Here is a 20,475-nt window from a genome sequence, read left to right as displayed (position 1 = left end):
CAAAACATCTTTTAACAATGTCAAAACAAAAGACTGACCCTGGTGAGAAGAAACAAATGTTTTGAGCATAAAAAAACCCAACAAGCATATAAGTTATTTAACACATCATGATCAAAATCAAAAGTATGGGGGGAAAAAAACCGTGCCACTAAAACTCTTGAAACACGTTTGTTAAAATATACCACATTAACAGTGCCACTTGCTACCGCTCATCATGCTGTTGCTGCAATGTCATTGTCTGTGGTTCCACATGTTAAAGCTCACCATACGGCATCAACAAAACTCTAACCTCTCCATCCCCTTGATCTCGCCTCTATGTTTTTGCTGGACCCTAGCTTTGGTCTGAAGGGAGCTGCTCTACAGAGCAATGAGGCCCTGCCAGCCATGCTAAAACAAGAGATGGCTTCTGCCTCGGTGTGAACATCTTTAGTGTGGGCATTACTTCCGTTCCCACTGCAACCTGATACTTAGCTGGTCAGTAAAAGGGTATGCAAAGTGCTGGAGACAGCACCAGTCAGTGGGTGAGCAGCTCTCTCAGAAACCCTGGATCCAGTAGGGCCAGCTGGGACCCTGAAGGCCAGATTTAGATGTCTGGTCCTTCTTGGCACAGGCAGGGGGGAAGAAAGTTATTATTGTTGATACCATATTATGTTATAAAATTAACCTTGACAATATGGGGCACTACCTGCTCAGAGATGAGAACAGGGTCCAATGTGGGTACTGGCCATGTGATCTCAATGAGCTAAGAGAGGATCATTCACACTCAACCAGGAATTAGAAGTTGTAGGGGTGGCACAAATACAAGGGCAACAGTGGTAAGGGATATGGCTGGTGATGAGGGAAACAATGGCAACGGCAGCCGGGAGATGGGAAATAGGGTGAGAGCTGGGACAGTTCTAGAGAGACGATGGTCATGCCAATGCCAATGGAAAGCACGGCACTGGTGGGGAAGGTGACACGGAGAATAATGGAAATGATCACATCGAGGGGAATGATGAGGAAGGCAACTGCGATGAGGGAAATGGCAGTAACAACATGGGAAACAATGGTAAAAGCAACAAGGCAGAAAATCATGGTGGTACCAGGGACACGATGCCAACAAGGGTGGCCAGGGGGACAGTGCGCAGGACCCGACGTCAACGCCACAGGTGACAGCGAGGATGGCACCCACAACACGATGCCAATGACAGCGACGAGAAGGACAGGACGCCAACAACAGCAATGAGGGAGACCGCGGAGATGGCGCTGGGAACACAAGGCCCGTGACAGCCATGGGGGTGGGGGAACGGCGCCAGGAATCCGAAGCCAGCAACAGCCACGAGGGGGATGGCACGAGGAAGACGACGCCAATAAGGGAGGCAGCGGCGATGGCGCTGGGAACACGACGCCGACGAGGAGGCCGGTGCCAGGGACACGACGCCGGCGACAAGGGAGACGGCTGGGATGGGGCAAGGAACACGACGCTGAGGGGGACGCCACCCGGGACACGACGCCATCGCTGGGACCGAGGGGGACGCGAGCAGCGCCACAGCGCGAGGGAGGGCAAAGGAAGGGGACGAGGCCAGGGATCCGGCGCCAGGGCCATGGGAGCAAGCCGGGGAAGGTGACAGCGAGGGGTGAGACAGGACGAGGCCGGCGAGCGGGGGTGGAGCCTGGCGCCCGCCCCTCACCTGCTGAGGCTGCCCGCGGCGAGGAAGAGGCCGGTTCCGCGCGGGGTGCAGGCCTCGCCCGCCCGCCAGCCGGTGGCGCGGCAGAGCGGGGCCCTGGGTCCGCAGGGAGCTGCTCAGGCCCCAGCCTCCGCCTCCATGGCTGCCGCGTACCCGGCTGCATTGTGGGAAGCTGACCTCACTCACCGCCGCCGCCGCCAGCACCCGCAGCCGCCTTCGCCGTCATGGGGGCCGTGACCGATGGTGAGAGCCCGGCCCGGGGGTCCCCGCCGCCTCCACCTGGAGCGGAGCCGAGCCGAGCCGCGCCGCGGCCCCAGGCCTCCTCCTTACACAGCCCGGGGCTCCGGAGCATCCCCCTCACCGGGCCGGGCCTCCGCCTCGCGCACAGCCCGGGGCTCCGAGCGGCCTCTCGGGCCGGGCCCCCGCCTTATACAGCCCGGGGCTCCGGAGCCTGCTTCCCGGGCCGGGCCCCCGCCTTATACAGCCCGGGGCTCCGAGCGGCCTCTCGGGCCGGGCCCCTCCTTATACAGCCCGGGGCTCCGGAGCCTGCTTCCCGGGCCGGGCCCCCGCCTTATACAGCCCGGGGCTCCGAGCGGCCTCTCGGGCCGGGCCTCCGCCTCGCGCACAGCCCGGGGCTCCGAGCGGCCTCTCGGGCCGGGCCCCTCCTTATACAGCCCGGGGCTCCGGAGCCTGCTTCCCGGGCCGGGCCCCCGCCTTATACAGCCCGGGGCTCCGAGCGGCCTCTCGGGCCGGGCCCCCGCCTTATACAGCCCGGGGCTCCGGAGCCTGCTGCCCGGGCCCGGGCCTCCCCCCGCCATACAGCTCTCGGCTCCTGACCCGGGACCCGCAGCTTTGGCGCGGGTTCCCCCTGCTCTCCAGAGACCACAGAGCTTGGGGGGCCGTACGCCCCTCCACGTCACCTCTCTCTGGGGTGCCCCCCAGTCCCGCGTTTCAGTCCCAGAGACTCCCCACCTTTCGGGGCTCCTGGTGATCCCCACTCGTCTCCAGTGTTGTGCTACTCGCTTCCCCTAGCACCTGCATTTTGTCCTCCACCCTACCCCACCCCACCCGGCTGTGGGCTCCAGGCCTCTCCCGATGCCCCCTCCCCATTCCACAACCTCCCCCCAGCTGTGGGTGCCATTCTCTTCTTTCCCACCCCAAAGCTACCACCCCAACACACACAAGCCATCGCACCGTCCTGGGTTCCAGACTTCCCCATTCCAGATCCCCCCACTCAAGAGACCCTTTCAGTTTGGGGAACTGAAGGGCATGCTGTTTTGGGGGTTGTGGGGTTTGGGGGTTTTTTGGATATATCAAAAATCCTACTGCCTGCTATAGGAAATGTTCTCTTCAGAGCAAGGCTGTAATGGGAGGGCAATCATTCAAAACCAGGATAAAACTTGAACCAGGGATCTATCATAAACGTAACTTATCTAATGAATTGGAATTAATTTGCAAAATGGACACCGTTAAATTAGGCTTAAATAAAGACTGGGAGTGGATGGGTCGTTACACAAAGTAAAACTATTTCCTCATGTTTATATCCCCTCTCCCTCCTTCCTCACAACTTCTTGTCAACGCAAATGGACCATTTTGATTACCACTACAAAAAGTTTTTTTTCTCTCCTGCTGGTAATAGCTCACCTTAACTGATCACTCTTGTTAGAGTGCAGGGCCAGCTCTAGCAATTTCGCCGCCCCAAGCACGGCGGCACGCCGCGGGAGGCGCTCTGCCGCTCACCGGTCCCGCGGCTCCGGTGGACCTCCCGCAGGCGTCTCTGCGGAGGGTCCGCTGGTCCCGCGGCTCCTGTGGACCTCCCGCAGGCGTGCCTGCGGATGCTCCACCGGAGCCACGTGCCACCCTCCCGGCAACCAGCAGAGCGCCCCCCGCGACATGTCGCCCCAAGCACACACTTGGTGCGCTGTGGCCTGGAGCCGGCCCTGTTAGTGTGTATGGTAACACCCATTGTTTCATGTTCTCTGTGTGTGTGTGTATATTTATATATATTCCTACTCTATTTTCCACTGCAAGCATCCTATGAAGTGGGCTGTAGCCCACGAAAGCTTATGCTCAAGTAAATTTGTTAGTCTCTAAGGTGCCACAAGTACTCCTGTTTTTTAATCTAATGTTAACAGCAGAGTCATGTGTTTAAAAAATGATTTTCCTCTACTTTAGATGAAGTTATTCGTAAACGACTTTTAATTGATGGAGATGGTGCTGGTGACGACAGACGAATTAATTTGTTAGTGAAGAGCTTCATTAAATGGTGCAACTCTGGATCTCAGGAAGAGGGGTATTTCATTCTCTGTTTTTCTTATTTAAAGTAATGTTGTCTACATACCAATGTTTAGATCCCAAAGCTTGTTTTGTTTTGAAAAACAGTGCAGTTCATCTTAAAACATATACTTTTATTTAGGCCTGTTGATTAATCACAGTTAACTCACACAATTAACTCAAAAAAAATCACAATTTAAAAAAGTAATCATGATTAATGCAGTTTTCATTGCACTGTTAAACAATAGAATACCAATTGACATTTATTAAATATTTTTGGATGTTTTTCTACATTTTCAAATATTGATTTCAATTACAAAACAATACAAATTGTACAGTGCTCACTTTATATTATTTTTATTACAAATATTTGCACTGTAAAAATGATAAAAGAAATAGTATTTTTCAGTTCATCTTGTACAATACCGTAATGCAATCTCTTTATGGTACAAGTGCAATTTACAAATGTAGATTTTTTTTTGTTACATAACTGCACTCAAAAACAAAACAATGCAAAACTTTAGAGCCTACAAATCCACTCAGTCCTACTTCTTGTTCAGCCAATCACTAAGACAAACAAGTTTGTTTACATTTACCGGAGACAATGCTCTCTGCTTCTTATTTACATCACCTGAAAGTGAGAACAGGCATTCATATGGCACTTTTGTAGCCGGCGTTGCAAGGTAATTTCGTGCCAGATATGCTAAACATTTGTATGTCCTCTTCATGCTTTGGCCACCATTCCAGAGGATATGCTTCCATGCTTATGACACTCGTTAAAAAAATAATGCGTTAATTAAATTTGTGACTGGACTCCTTGGGGGAGAATAGTATGTCTCCTGCTCTGTTTTCCTTCATTTTGCCATATATTACATTTATAGCCATCTCGGATGATGACCCAGCACGTTGTTCGTTGTAAGAACACTTTCACTGCAGATCTTACAAAATGTAAAGAAGGTACCAATGTGAGATTTCTAAAGATAGCCACAGCTCCACTCAAGGTTTAAGAATCTGAAGTGCCTTCCAAAATATGAGAAGGACGAGGTGTGGAGCATGCTTTCAGAAGTCTTGAAAGAACAACACTCCAGTGTAGAAACTACAATACCCGAACCACCAAAAGAGAAAATCAACCTTCTGCTGGTGGCATCTGACTTATGATGAAGAAAGTGAACATGCGTCACTCCACACTGCTTTGGATCGTTATCAAGCAGAACCCTTCATTAGCATGGACATAGGTCCTCTAGAATTGTGGTTGAAGATGAAGGGATATATGAATCTTTACCACATCTGGAATGTAAATATCTTGCAATACTGGCTACAAAAGTGCCATGTGAACACCTGTTCTCATTTTCAGATGACATTGTAAACAAGAAGCGGGCAGCATTATCTCCTGCACATGTAAACAAACTTGTTTGTCTGAGCGATTGGCTGAACAAGAAGTAGGACTGAGTGGACTTGTAGCTCTAGAGTTTTCCATTGTTTTATTTTTGATTGCCGTTATTTTTTGTACATAATTCTACATTTGTAAGTTCAACTTAATTTTTTTAATTTAATTGACAGCCCTATTTTTGTTACATTTAAATATGGCCATGTATTGTTTACAATCCAAACCCTGCAACAGTTACATAGCTAAGACAATTAGCATCGTGTAGCCATTTTTTGCCAACTTCTGTGATATTGGTATTTTATTTAAAGCCCCAGGTCTTAGAGTCAAGCGATTAGATGAGAATATCTGCTTTCTTTTTTTTTTTTTTTTTAAAGTAAGTATCTAGCCCTCATTGGTATAGAGAAAAGTTTGTACTTTAAGCACTCAAAAACCAGAAGGCAAATAAAAATCCCTTTTAAAAAAATCTCATGATTTAAATAAATGATTTCTTTTGAAGGCCTGACTTTTTGTAATGTTTTGGGTTGGTAATATTGAATCTATGTCATTGCTTAAGCATTATTGAGAGACGCTCAGTACTGTTATAATCTTTCTGCTACTGGTTTTACAGCAACTGACAGCTGTAGTAGAGGATAACTAAAAGGTGTGTCCTGGAGAAGGCAGTCTGTTGCTTTTGTTCTTCTGTAAAAAGATGTGTCAAAGAAAAAGCCTATTAAATTAACTCCATTCAAAATGAAGGGGAGGACTTTATTAGAGAGAACACTGTGAAACTAGATGCTTGGAGGAAGTTGTCTTCTGGATGACAGTATAAGCATTGCCGAGAAAGAGTGTTCAGGGCAAGATTTTGTAAAAGAGAATTGACAAAGTAATCCATTTTGCAAATCAAATCTATTCAAAGTAGACACATGTTTTAAATTAAATCATTAACTATTGGAAAACATCTATAGAACTTCAATGGTCTGACTTGTGAAGAACTGCATTTATCAGGTCTGCAAACAACATAAAGCAATCCTGTGTGAAAATGTGACACACAAATTAAATAAACCTGCATCTTCCACTTACCAAAATAAGCATCCGATAGCTATGATGGAAAGCAAGTGTCCATGGAGCAAGCAACTTGCTTTACAATCAATATTTCTATACTATTCCATTGTTATACTATCATAAGATATAAATTCCAGAATGCCCCTATAAAATTATGTATCTGCTTTATACAAAGAGATATAAGCTCATTGGGGCAGAAATCCTGTCCTCATATGCATTTTTAGAACAGGAGCACCATGGAACTCTAATCCAAGTAGGGCCTCTGAGTATTACTGTAATATAAATATTAAATACTAATCGCAGTGGATAAGCAGTCTTCTCTAATGAGACACTTAGATTCACCCATGGATTGTGTTTATTATGTTAATACCCATTTGGCATCCTGAAAATAAAGTGAAAGACTTAGTGCTTTAGTTAAGCACTATGGTATATGTATAATTAAATTTTCAAGAATTATACATTAAATGGTTGGAATCTTACATTTCTTCAATTGCTGTTATATTTCATGAGATATTTAGTCTTTTGTGGCATTGTAATAGTAAATGGACATTTCCATTAAATTTTTAACTGCTTAATAACAACTTGTCCACCTTTTAGATACAGCCAGTACCAACGCATGTTGAGCACTTTATCACAATGTGAATTTTCAATGGGAAAAACTCTACTTGTCTATGATATGAACCTCAGAGAAATGGAGAACTATGAAAAAATCTACAAAGACATAGGTAAAGAGAACTAAACTTCCTGAGTATTTGTGGTAACATCTGTAAGGCAGTTAGTCCAATATTAAAGTGTGAGACAATTTCTGGCAGATTTAGCATCATTTGTCTGTTTCTACAAATATATATTTATTTCAATTTTTAATGAAAAACACCCATGCACAGGCTTTGAGCATCCTGCCAATATTTAAAATACAAATTCAAAATGCATAAGGGAATACAGTTATATAAAGGGAATAAAAATTTCCAGCAGGGCCAGGTTTGAAGTCAGTTGCCTTGTGACTTTGTAGTTTAGAAAATTGGCTTATTGACAGTTGAGTACTTTTGAATCAAATACTGTACCTCTTACCTTTGGGGATTTAATTTTTTTTTTTTTTTTTTTTTTTTTGGTAAAGAAAATAGTATAGCTGCAGCACATGAGAAAATTGCTGAATGCAAAAAGCAGATCCTGCAAGCAAAAAGAATACGAAAAAATCGCCAAGGTAAGCTAAAATTGGATCGATACTGAAAAACTAATAGCAAAGATTTGTTGTTTTGAGGATGGACTTGGTTTTATGCATAGTCCAAGAAATAAATTACGAAACTATTTTTAAAGAGCACATGTTCCAAGAAATTACAGTAGTTTTTGTGAATGTATTAATGTCAAAACAGAAATCTGTATTTCAGAATTACTTTTCATTAATAGCATTTGAAATTCTTAGGGTCTGGACATTATTGAAGGGAGGGAAAGACAGGGAATCCCATTTCGATGTGCGAGTATATTCCAGTTTTCTTGTACTTTCCAAACACCTTTGAACTTCTGCCACTCATCCCTTGCACCCAGGGAGAACTGGACAAGTCTCCCTACAGAGCCAATCAGTACTGTTCCTAACTGAAGGGAAGGAACATGGGGGAGCAGAATGGCAAACTTCTACCACTGTGCTTCCTGGTCAGGGGAAGAATAGAAAATGATCAATCATCAAACTTCCTTCATGGCATAGTGAAGTCTCCTGTGTGGCAATGCAGACCATTACCTCTGGACTAGTCCAATTTGGAGAAAAATAAACCAGTGACGTGAAATTAGAAAATTACAGATGTGACCAGGTATGTCAGAGCTAGGTTTGTACCATTATAGTAAAATAAGCAATGGAAAAACCCATATGCCATACCAGAGCAATAAGGCTCTAAATGAGAAAATATCAGTTCCCATAATCAAACTGCTCACTTAAAATTGTTACATACACTTTGAAAAGTAATTAATAAGGAAGCTGTGCCAGCATTTTTCAAAGAGTGAGAGAAAATCCTGGCTCCATGAAGACTATGTTTAATCTTTTGAGTACCACGCCCACTGGATAAAGAGAATTCCTACATCCAGTAATAATGCAGCATGTACGTGTGTGCCATTTGGCGTGCAAAGCATTGTATATTTGAGACTTACTTTTTGAAAAAAAAAATTTCCTATAAAAACACTTTACAGACTACTACTTTTAGACCTAAAATTTAGGTTTTTCTTTTTAAAAAATAAAGTGAGTGAAGGGCTTACCAAATCTGATGCAACTAGGAAGATTCCGTGATTTAATAACAAATTTATTTTATTGTAATTTCACAACAAGTAATACAATAAATGTGTTCTGCATTCCCTACCTATGCAAAATGCCTAGTGAAGTAAAGTAAAGTCAACCCAGTGAATTCTGAGTGCGCATGGCAGCCAAGATGGGGAAAGTAGACGTCAGAGAGACATACGGCATAGTTCGTGGAGACACTATTATGCCAAAAACAAACAAAATTCCCCCCAAACCCAGTGTCTTATGACTAGAGCCCTGCAAATCCGTGGATGTAAATATCCACAGACCATTTTTGCAGATCGCAAGGCAGATGCAGAAACAAATTTTATATCCACGCAGGGCTCCGCAGCGCACACTCAACCGAACAGAATGGCTCTCACCCAGCCTGCAGGCTCCAGCTCTGCTCTCTGAATCACGCAGCAGCGTGCTGGGTATTCTGGTAGTTGTAGTCCCCAGCTTGCTTAGAGGGAGGTAAACTACAGCTCCCATTAAGGAGTGAGCCAAGCACCATTTTGAAGGTGGTGTTCTTTAAAAGAACAGGCAGCAGTGGCTGCGTGCATGAGAGCTGCTGCAATTGTGTAGGGGTGTCCCCACCCAGATGGGGAGGTCGGTGCTGCATAGAAAGACCCAGAATTGTAGCCTCCCTGCCTGGAGCGGGTTAGGATGTAGGGAAGGGGCGGAATGGGCAGCAGGGCAGGAGGCCTCTGGGGAGAAGTGGGGCAGGGAGGGTGGACGTTTGAGGGCTTGACACAGGCCTGCATCACTGCTGCACAGTGACCTGTGGAGCTGTTCAGAGCCCTGCAAATCCGCAGACAATTTTTGCGGCTCGGATGCGGATACACCTTTTTGTATCCGCACAGGGCTCTACTTATGACTATCCAGAGTGACCTAAAGGACCTCCTGATACCAACTGATAGAAGGTACATGAGTATATAAAGTTACAGAGTGCCTCTGGGCCTGATGCTACATACTGGTCCTCCAGAATGTGTGATGTAAGGTCTTTAATGATGACAGAGATGCTTATCTCCCTCTGATTAGTCACATGCAAATTGAGTATTGTATGGTTCACAGCAGATGCCTATTTTCAGTCTGAGCAAAATGCTAATCAATGGATTGCGAAGACTGCAAGAAGAAAATCGCAGAGGTTATCCTATTTATCTCTAAAACAATGAACTTTTGAAACTATGTGGGATTTAGATGAATCCCCAGTTACTCAATCTATGAGGACAAGCTGGCAGGAGGCTTGATTTTAGGAGATGGGATCTTTGCCAAACTGGTTGAAAATGCGGGGGAAAGGACTTGGGGTAGGCTGTCCTGTAGGAGATAGGGGAATGCCTCTTCAGTTAAGTTATGATTTTGTTTGATCTATAACCATTTGTTTCCAAAATTCTTACTTTCTATCTCTTGAGTCTCTGTTCTTTGATAATAGATAAAGTTATTCCTGTTTTCACTGTAAATATAAGTGCTGTGTTTGAAGTAATCCTGAGTTGAATCTTGCAAGATGGGATGTACTTTTCTTTTGGGAGTTCTCTGCGTGTTCAGTGGAACAGGCGCTGAGCACCCCAGAGGTGTTGGGAGGACTTAGGAGTTTTTGCGTGCCTTTGCTAAACTTCACAGAGAGAGGTGGCCTGGAAGGCAGTGCTTGTGTTGCCAGAGGCTGATTCAGGGAGCTGATCCACAGCAGGCATAGACAAGGCTTCCTCTTGTTAAGCACAGGTGCTAGCGAGGTTCCTCATATCACTGGGGTCCCCTTGGAAGCATTACAGCCTTTCCTCTTCAAGGCCTTTATCCAGCACTGAGAGCTACACAAGTGCACCCATGTGATTTCCAATGTAGGATTGGGGCCAGAATCCAGACTGACACACATACAGAGAGCCAGCAACAAATTAGTTACTCTCCCTGTACAAACCACATCTGAGGAGTTCCAAGATGTACAGTTGATCACTTCTCATAAAAAGGAGTATATTCATAATTTCAGTGGAAACATTTTAAAACATTCCCCTGCAATATTGTACACTAAAGCATTTTGCTAAGGCACAGAACTAGAAGTTATTGGAAATAAGAATCTTTCTTTGTCAAAGATAAGTAAACAGTATTATAAAAACCCAGTACATTTGCCTTACTCGGAGGCAACGGTGTATTCAAATTAGTTATTTTGCCAGTATCTGTTTGCTGGATAATTTTGAACTAAGGTTCTGAGTGCTCTTAGCTCCCATGTATTTCAGTAGAAATTCATGACACTCAGCACCTTGCAGGACTAGGTCTAGATTTAGGCTGGAAGTTAGGTTGCTAGCCGTCAAAGGAGTGACATTCAGTTTATGAATAGGATTTTATGATAGGATTGCTTATAAGAGCAGGAGAATTGATGATCCAGGAGGTCCCTGCCAGTCCTTTATTCTTATGTTAAAGTTTTTGCTTGTGCCATGTTCTCGCTAGTTCTTGATGAAAACTTTATACACACACTGCACAAAGTTTTTCATGTGAATTTGTGGATACCTGGTTCACGTATAGGAACTGGCAAGGCTACAGTTGCCCACGTGACTGTAGCTCTGCTCTTTAATTACAAGATAAGACTATTTCTTAAATACGGTATCATAGCATCAGTTTTAAAACCATAGATAAATAGCAAACCACGTATATTTAAAGAGTAAACTATACATTCACAACAAATAGGTATAGGTGTTGAACAGGAGTGAAAAATTACTTGACTCGATAAACTACCTACCATTGTATTTATGGGCCCAACCCTACAAATATTTAGTACTGAGCATGGGTCTTTCCACTACAAGTGGTGCTATTGACTGTATCAGGCTTTAGAAATCCTTACCCAGAAGAGTTTAAAAGTTTGCTTTTTTTTCCCTTTCAGAATATGATGCATTGGCTAAAGTAATACAGCACCATCCAGACAGACATGAAACATTAAAGTAAGTATAGGGCTGACTGAAGTGAACATAAGCCAGCAGCTGTTCCGTCACTTAACATAAATCATCTTATTATGGATCTTCAGCATTTAAATCAGTTAAGACATATTGCAGAGGTTTAGTTTATTAATTAACCTACTCTGCAAAATATTTTTGCTCATTCAAGAGCTGCTTCGATTCTTGCAACATAGAACAAATTACATTAATTGGTTTCATGTTTTGGAAACAAACTTACATCTAAAGAGAAAAGATGGGTGGAGCCCCATCTCAGGTAACAGATGAGCAGCAGACCTAGACTTAACCGTTTATGGAGATTCTTTCTATATTGTTAGTTACTATGGAAAATGTTCTGTTTACACAGGTTTTTGCACAGATGCAAAAAACTCTTTAGTTGTTTTTTCATTTGTATTTTGCACTTGTGTAAACTTTGCCCACCGTTCCTATTCAAATGGACCTCAGGTTGTTTAGTATTGAGGGTGAGATAATTGTAAGCTAACTCAGTGTTGTTCATTAAGTATCCTAATTAATGCTTATTGCTTAGAAAATAGTGTCTCTTCATTCAAGTGGTGTTCACTTGATTTTATAACAAACATTTAAAAGCTAAGTTTTTATGCTACTATTGGTGGAGGTTTTTGTACACCATTTTCTTCATTTGCTTGTTTGAAAGGGCTGCAATGTTTCTATGTTTAAAGTTTGGTATGTGGTGACTTTCTTTTAACATGTATATTCCTTAGTATTTTAATTAACTTCCATGCATTTCTGTTCAAAAGTATTGCTATTACTTTGTATTTGAAATGTTATTCATATATTATACTTAGTGGGGGAAACTCAGATCTGCATGCTGATGCAGTCTTGGCCCAAACTCACTGCGGACAGGTTGATCAGAAAAAGAGATGTAATGGCAAAGTAACGTGATTGTCACCAGTTTGGAATTCAGTAGTTGTGCAGAGCATGTAACATACATGCAAAAGGGATGCAATAAATGAGTAGCAGGAAAGGAAGCCCCTGTTACTTTGTTTACATCTTCCTAGTATCAGGTGGTAGCCGTATTAGTTTGTATTCACAAAAGCAATGAAGAGTCCAGTGGCACCTTAGAGACTGACAGATTTATTTGGGCATGAGCTTTTGAGGGTAAAAAACCCACTTCTTCAGATGCATGGAGTGATCCTGTTAGTGCCTTTTCCTACAATGGCCCCATCTACTCAGTTTATAAATTATTATCCTGCGCCCCTAGTTATTTCCCAATCCGGCAATTTACACTTTCTAGCTGTCCAACTTACCCTACCTGTTACTTACATCACTGGTTATGTGATAGCTGAATTTGGACCAAAATCTGTAAAATTGGGTATTTAGTACTGATCAGGCAGGAGGATCGGTTTTGATCTCACAATCTCAAATATTCTAGCACTGTCCTCTGAACTTGATTAAAGATGACAGTCACTGGGTGGGAACACTATAGTTTAGTGTTCTCACTTGAATGTTGCTTATACTTACATATCTGATTTGCTTTGGCCACCTGCCTTTAAATTACAAAGGGAAGCTGTCATTCCATGTTCCATGATTTTCTATATCAAATGGAAGACCTATAATTGTCTGACTTTAGAAAATACAACTACTAGGATAATATTTTTGAGCTGGTGACAACATTTCATGTAAAAATTGACACTGCATGCAGCATAGAAATTTCCTATTTAACCAGTCGTTGTGCCACTCATCACTAGGAAGCTCATGATACGTAGATGTCAGAAGTGGCTTTAGTTTTTCAAATAAGGCAGCTGAAACAGTTAAAAGATCATGCATATTTCTTGGAAGGAAGCCACTCTTACTTACCTTACACGTCAGTCATCTGAGCACAAGTGTCCTTAGCAAATCCATAGATAGCAGCAATAGTATTTGTCACGTTCGGTTTTCTGCCCTTTCCTTTACGTCATTTTCTCTTCCTATTATTTGTATTACAGGAATATGTGCACGCCTTACTATGGGGTACCCATCTTATGTATTACACCCTGTACAAATACCTAGGAAGAGAGAGTCCCTGCCCTGAAGAATGTATGCTCTAAACAAGAGAGACAGACTAGAGCAATGAGAAAGGGAGTCCCTGCCCTATGTATGCTCTAAACAAGAGAGAGAGATTAGAGCAATGAGAGAGGATTAGTATCTCAGTTATACAGGTGGAAAACTGGGACATGGAGACTGAATGACTTGCTCAAGTTAGCACAGTAAGAATTGAACCAAGGTCTCCTAAATCCTAGTCCAGTGCCTTAACCACCAAGATCATATTACATAAGAGTGGCCATACGGGTCAGACCAAAGGTCCATCTAGCTCAGTATCCTGTCTTCTGACAGTGGCCAATGCTAGGTGCCCCAGAGGGAATGAACAGAACAGGTAGTCATCAAGTGATCCATCCCCTGTCACCCATTCCCAGCTTCTGGCAAACAGAGGCTTTGGACACCATCCCTGCCCATCCTGGCTAATAGCCATCGATGGACCTATCCTCCATGACCTTATCTAGTTATTTTTTGAACCCTGTTATAATCTTGTCCCTCACAACATCCTCCAGCAAGGAGTTCCACAGGTTGACTGTGTGGTGTTTAAAAAAAATAGCTTTTGTTTGTTTTAAACCTGCTGCCTATTTGCTCTCTTGTTTCTGAAGGATGCTTACAGAAATTGCTACAAAGCCAAATACTACAAGCCAAGAACCACCAATCTTAAATCAGGAGACTTGTTGAATGAAAAGGCTCTTCGCTAATGAAACATAACTGTTTTCATGGTACTCTTAATCACTGCAGAAGCTGGAGAAAAATTGGTCGGGAAAAAGATCCTGATTTATTGTACATGTACATATACTGGTCATATGACACAATGGGACACGAGTCTAGAGAAATAATTTCTTGACAGGAAGTTATTAGAACTAGCTGTTCCAAATACTAGAGCAGACACGAGGAGAGACTATTTTTGACTTAATCGTCATAGATTTGAAGAGCTGAAAGGACCTGCAATCGTCTAGCCTGCCCCCTGGTATAACACAGTCCATAGAACTTCCCCAAAATAATTCCTATAGTACCTTTTAGAAAAACATCCAATCTTGATTTAAAAATTGTCAGTGAGTGATGGAGAATCCACCACAACCCTTGGGAAGTTGTTCTAGTAGTTAATTATGCTCACCATTAATTTATGCCTTTTCCAGTCTGAGTTGTCTAGCTTTCATTTCCAGCCCTTGGATTGTGTTACACTTTTCTCTGCTAGATCGAAGAGCCTGTTATTAAATATTTGTTCCCTATGTAGGTACCTATAGTCTGTAAGCAAGTCACCCCTTAAACTTCTCTTTAAGCTACATAGACAGACTCAAAGACCTCCTCACTCTAGGGCATGTTTTCTAACCCTGTAATCATTCTCATGGCTCTTCTCTGAAATCGCTCCAATTTATCTACGTCTTTCTTGAATTGCAAACACCACAACTGGACACAGTATTCCAGCAGTGGTCACAACAATGCCAAATGTAGAGGTAACAAACAGGGAAATCTCAAGTAGGAGTAGAGAGGTTATGTATCCTAGGATCACATTAGCTCTTTTGACCTCCGAGTCACACTGGGAGTTCATCTTCAGCTAAGCCTCCATCACAGCCTCCAAATCTTTTTCAAAGTCACTGCTTCCAAGGCTTGAGTCCCCCATCCTGTAACTGTGGCCTACATTCTTTGTTCCTAGATGTATATACTTACATTTAGCCATATTAAAATGCATATTGTTTGTTAAGACAGCTAAACCGGGCACAAGCACACAGGAGCTAATTCAAGAAGTGACAGTAAGTGAGCTAGTAACAGTGACCGCAGTATAATTAGATTCCACATCCAAAGCGCAGGTAGACTACCAAAAAGTGACACTAAACTTCAGAAAAGCAGATTTCAAGAGAGAAAGTTAGTCAAAAAGGCCCTAGAGCGAAAAGTAAAGGCAGTAAAAATCCCTAGACGTACCTTGGATGTAACTTAGAAAAATAGTAAGATTGAAGTCATGTACAGTGAACAAAAAGGGAACTGGGAATGCAAGGTGTAAACCATTGTGGCTGAATGATAAAGTTCAAAAGGCTGTTCAAACCAAGGAGACTGCCTTCAAAATCTGGAAAAATCTAACCCGAGTGAAACCAACAGTGCCTGGGGCTCTGAGGCACTATGATAATACTGCGGATAATAAAACAAGAGCATGAATTACAGCAGGCATTATGAAAGAAGGAAATTAGAAGGGCCAAAGTGGAGTCTGAAGGACAAATAGCTCACTGGGTAAAACCAACAAGAGCTTCTTTAAGTGTAGTGGAAACAGGAAGCCTGCAAAAGAATCTGGGCTAAAGGGAGTAATTAAGGAAAATAAAAACATTGCTGAGCAGAAAACTGACGACTTCCCATCAGTCTTCACCACAGACAATGTTTCTGGTAACAAAGATGAGTTACTGTCATATATTTGATATGGTGGAAGAGGGGTAGTGGAGCAAATAGATAATTGAAAATGCAGTAAATCATCCAAGAGTAGATATCCAAGAGTTCAGAAGAAGCAGCTCAGCTATTTCATACCCAAGTTAACAAAAATGTGTAAATCTCTCATTAAAAAAAGCTAATGTTCTGAAGTGTTGCAAAGTGGCAAATGTTGTACCCATGTTTTAAAGGCCCTAGAGATGATCTGACTAATTATAGACCTGTAAGCCTTGCGTGCATACCTGACAAGTTGGTTGAATTGATAATTAAAACCAATACCAAAACATTTAGGAGGTCATGATCTAATAGGATTTAACCAGCATGGATTCAGCAAAGGAAAGTTGGGTCTCACTAATCTCTTAGAATTCTCTGAACGTGTCAGTAAAGTAGTGCATAAAAGAGAACCAGTGGACAATTTCATTCAGTGGCTCTCAAACTTTTTTACTGGTGACCCCTTTGACATAGCAAGCCTCTGAGTGCGACCCCCCCCTTATAAATTAAAAACACTTTTTAAAATATATTTAACACCATTAGAAATGATGGAGGCAAAGCGGGGTTTGGGTTGGAGGTTGACAGCTCGTGACCCCCCATGTAATAACCTCACGACCCCCCCGAGGGGTCCCGACTCCTAGTATGAGAACCTCTGATATAATTAGACTTGCGGAAGGCCTTCAACACAGTCCTTCACAAGAGGCTACTAGAGAAGCTAAGTACTCATAAGTGAGAGGAAAACGTACTATGTTGAATTAAAAACTGTCTGAGAGAAAGCAAAGAGTAGGATTAAATGGTCAGCTTTTATCATGGCAGAAGGTTAACAGTAAGAGTCTCAAGGGACTGGACTAGGTCCCGTGTTTAATATACCTGGAAAGGAGAGGGGGAGGGGGAGTAGAGAGGTAACAAAATGTGCAGATGACAAAATTATTCAAGATGGTCAGGATCGGAGAAGACCATGAGGAACTTGAAAAGACCTAAACAAGCTAAGTGAATGAGCAACACCATGGCAGATAAAATTCAGTGTTGATAAAGGCAATTGAAGGGGAAAAATGTAAATTGCTTACCTCTTATAGGGTTCTAAATTAACTGCATTAACCCAGGGAGGGGACCTGGCACATCACTGTACACCGCGTAATGGAGACCAACTGCTGACAGAAAAAACAAAATGTTGGGCAACATAAGGAATGAGATGGAGAATAAATACTGAAAACATAATGCCTTTGTATTAGTCCCTGGTGCACTGTCCTAGCAGTACTGGTCACCTGATCTCACAAAGGATATCGCAGAACTGGAAGAGGTTCAGAGAAGAGTGACAAACATAACCAAAGCCTGGAAAATCTCTCGGGCGAAGTGTGGTTGAAGAGGCTGGGATTGCTTGGCTTAGAAAGGGGACGTTACAAAAGTACCTAAAACAATAAGTGTTATAGAGAAGGTAGAGCAGGAGCTTCTGGTCTCCCATATAATGCAAGAATAGGGGGGTAGGAAATTCAAAACCAACAAAAGGAAATACTTTTTCACACTTCTTAAGCTGTGGCACTCATTGCTACAAGAAGTCATTGAAGCCAAATAACTTAACAATTAAAAAAAAGTATATGGATTAAGACTATCTCGAGTTATAATTAATGACCACACCATTTTTTGGAGGGAATAGTAAACCTTGTGTTTTGGGGCTTAAGCCAATTTCTAATTATTAGAGAGTGGGGTGAGACCTAATGGCAGGGGATGGCAGATTATTCCACATATGCCTATAGCAGGGTTCTTATGCTATCTGCTAAAGCAGTGCTTCTCAAAGCTGGTCCGCCACTTGTTCAGGAAAAGCCCCTGGCGGTCCAGGCCAGTTTGTTTATCTGCCATGTCCTCAGGTTCAGCCGATCGCGGCTCCCGCTGGCCACAGTTCACCATCCCAGGCCAATGGAGGCTGCGGGAAGCGGCGTAGACAGAGGGATATGCTGACCGCCCTTCCTGCAGCCCCCATTGGCCTGGAGCAGTGAACCACGGCCTGTGGGAGCCACAATCAGCCTAACCTGTGGATGCGGCAGCTAAACAAACCGGCCTGGACCGCCGGGGCTTTCCCTGAACAAGGGGCGGCCCAACTTTGAGAAGCAATGTCCTAAAGCATCTGGTTCCAGCCACTATCAGAGATGGGATATTGAACTAAATGGACTTTCGGTCTGATCCACTGTGGCAATTCTTGTGTTCCTATATGGAGTAGGTAGTTATTTCTTATATACTCCACTGTGCCCTTCTGTTACTGCTCTTGTAAGACACAGGAGTTGATGAAGTAGTGCCTTCATGTGAAAATATCAGGGGTATATTGTGGCGTTTGTTTCTTCCATTTCCAGGCATTTTTAATCAGGCAATCCAGTGTTTTAGCCAAGTCACAGAGAATGATTCAATTATTTTTTAATAATTCACAAAAGTTGTGTGTAATTTGTTATTACACTGTTTGTACTATGACAGTTATTGGAATTTATTTGCAGGCAGCTAGAAGCTTTGGGAAAAGAACTTCAACATCTTTCCCACATTAAAGAAAATGTTGAAGATAAGGTAGGCGTATTCTTTTATTTTGGTATCTATATTTATATTCATATGAACATAATTATGAGAAATCTACTGAAAGTTTCATAGTTCATGTATATACTCACTTAATTGGCCATACTTTAGTTGGTGGGTTGTGTTCTTTGTCATTCTAGCTGGAGTTGAGACGAAAGCAGTTCCATGTGCTTCTGAGTACCATCCATGAACTTCAGCAAACTTTGGAAAGTAAGTGGTTCTTAAATGAAAATATATGGGGCCGAATCCTCCTCTGCTTACTCAGGAGTTGTTCTGTTATAGCCATTAAGACTATTTCCATGAGTAAGGGGAGCAGAGTGTCTTTTTTCCAATTGGCGTATACAAAAAGTAATGCCTTCTAGCACTGAAATCATTAAAGTTGTTGTAGTATCTGTATTTCCTATGTTAAACTACTGCATTCAGCACTACTTAAGTAAGAGAATCTTTTCTAAAATAAAAAAAGTTTTCTCAAAATTTATTCTAAGAGCCAGCTATGGTGGAGTAGAGTAGGGGCAAACCTTTCATAGTTTTTAATAAACTCCTTTGAAATGTGATTGTAAAAATAGTGACATATCTGTTACCCTTCAGAGCCACAATATAAAAATATGTTCATAAATATTTGTTAGACACCATTTTTCGTTAGTTCATCTAAGTTACTGGTATGGCTCCCATTTCTGTAGTGTTGGACATCTCAATCCTTACTGTATTTATCCTCACAACACCCCTGTGACATAGGTAAACTAATAGGGAACCAAAGCCCAGAGAGACTGAGTGATTTTCCCAAGGACATGCAGGAAGTCTGTGGCAAAGCAGGGAACTGAACTTGGATCTCCTCACTCCTACGCTAGATCTTAACCACTAGACAATTCTTTCTGATATAATCTTCATATAGTATACTCTGAGGCCAGATATGTACCTATTCCAAACAAGACATGTTCCTGTCTTTCCAAGGCTGAATATCTGGCATACTAAGGCTACAGTTTTGTCACGGAAGCTTTTAATAAATTTCACAGCGGAGGTGCAGATGAAAAGCATTAAATGAGTCAGGTATTAGTACTGCTCTGATAAAAGAGTTCACAATGTAAGAAGCCAGGACATTAGTAATGGAAGCTGATACAAACTTTGTGCATTGATATTACAGGATTTTTCATATACAAATACACAAACACTAATTGTTGTAGTAGCTGAAACAGAACCAATTGAGGGGCAAATGTCAGCCTTAGCTTTGAATTAGTGTGTTTTCCCTTTTTTGTGTCACAGTCTTAGTTTCTTAATATTCTGTATAATGCGGTGCTAAACAACTGGGATAACATTCTCCAGTACAGTTTATATATAAATATCAAGTCTAATCTGAGCATGTTTCAGTAACAGACACAATCTAAATTTCAGATGATGAAAAACTTTCAGAAGCAGAGGAATCCCAAGAAACTCACATGGAAGCAGAGACTAAACAGTAGACAGACTTTGGACTTACCGAAGAATTTCCATAGCTCTTGAACTTTTTTTAAGAAATGAAATCTTGCTGCCACTTCTGTGAATTTGTATGAATACTAGTTTTTTTAATACAAAAATACTTGTTTTGTTAGTGCTACAGTAAAACAGTTACTGATCAGTAAAAAGCTTTCATAGACGAAGTGTGGACAGATGCTGTATTTGGTTTAATACAAAAAGCTTTATATTTTGTGAACTAGGAAAATATTTTAGGTTTTTAAGTTGCAGAGTGAAATGTTTCTGTACGGTAATCAGCTATGATGATAACAGTGTTGGCAATAAAATGTGTTTACAAATAATTTTCTCTTTATTTTGGAGGCTAAAAACCTAGATTTACAATAAAGTATTAAGGCCCTGATCCTGCATTGAGCCCTGTGCCTGTGTGCAGTCACAGTCATGCCAGTAGCCTCTACTCATATG

At 42.4% G+C, this 20,475-nt stretch overlaps 2 protein-coding genes across 3 annotated transcripts in view; one reads left to right on the top strand and one right to left on the bottom strand.

Annotated features, from left to right (window-relative positions):
* The window catches only part of ATXN7 (ataxin 7), a 136,489-nt gene extending 134,725 nt beyond the window's left edge, over positions 1-1,764 (bottom strand). Inside the window, exon 1 of one of the 2 annotated variants that reach the window (XM_050957321.1) lies at positions 1,671-1,764. The gene's annotated coding sequence lies outside the window, so the exon portion shown is untranslated. The remainder of the gene's footprint in view (positions 1-1,670) is intronic. The other variant, XM_050957322.1, reaches the window with a different exon arrangement.
* Positions 1,734-20,354, top strand: THOC7 (THO complex subunit 7). Its single transcript, XM_050957551.1, has 8 exons — positions 1,734-1,910; positions 3,843-3,960; positions 6,967-7,094; positions 7,484-7,570; positions 11,499-11,556; positions 18,492-18,558; positions 18,705-18,774; positions 19,954-20,354. Exons 1-8 carry the CDS (start codon positions 1,892-1,894, stop codon positions 20,019-20,021), a joined length of 615 nt encoding a protein of 204 aa, XP_050813508.1. The 5' UTR covers positions 1,734-1,891; the 3' UTR covers positions 20,022-20,354.
* The last annotated feature ends 121 nt before the right edge of the window (positions 20,355-20,475 follow it).

Source organism: Gopherus flavomarginatus, chromosome 6, assembly GCF_025201925.1.
Source record: "Gopherus flavomarginatus isolate rGopFla2 chromosome 6, rGopFla2.mat.asm, whole genome shotgun sequence".
Classification (NCBI taxonomy): Eukaryota; Metazoa; Chordata; order Testudines; family Testudinidae; genus Gopherus; species Gopherus flavomarginatus.
This window is presented reverse-complemented; position numbering and strand designations above follow the sequence as displayed.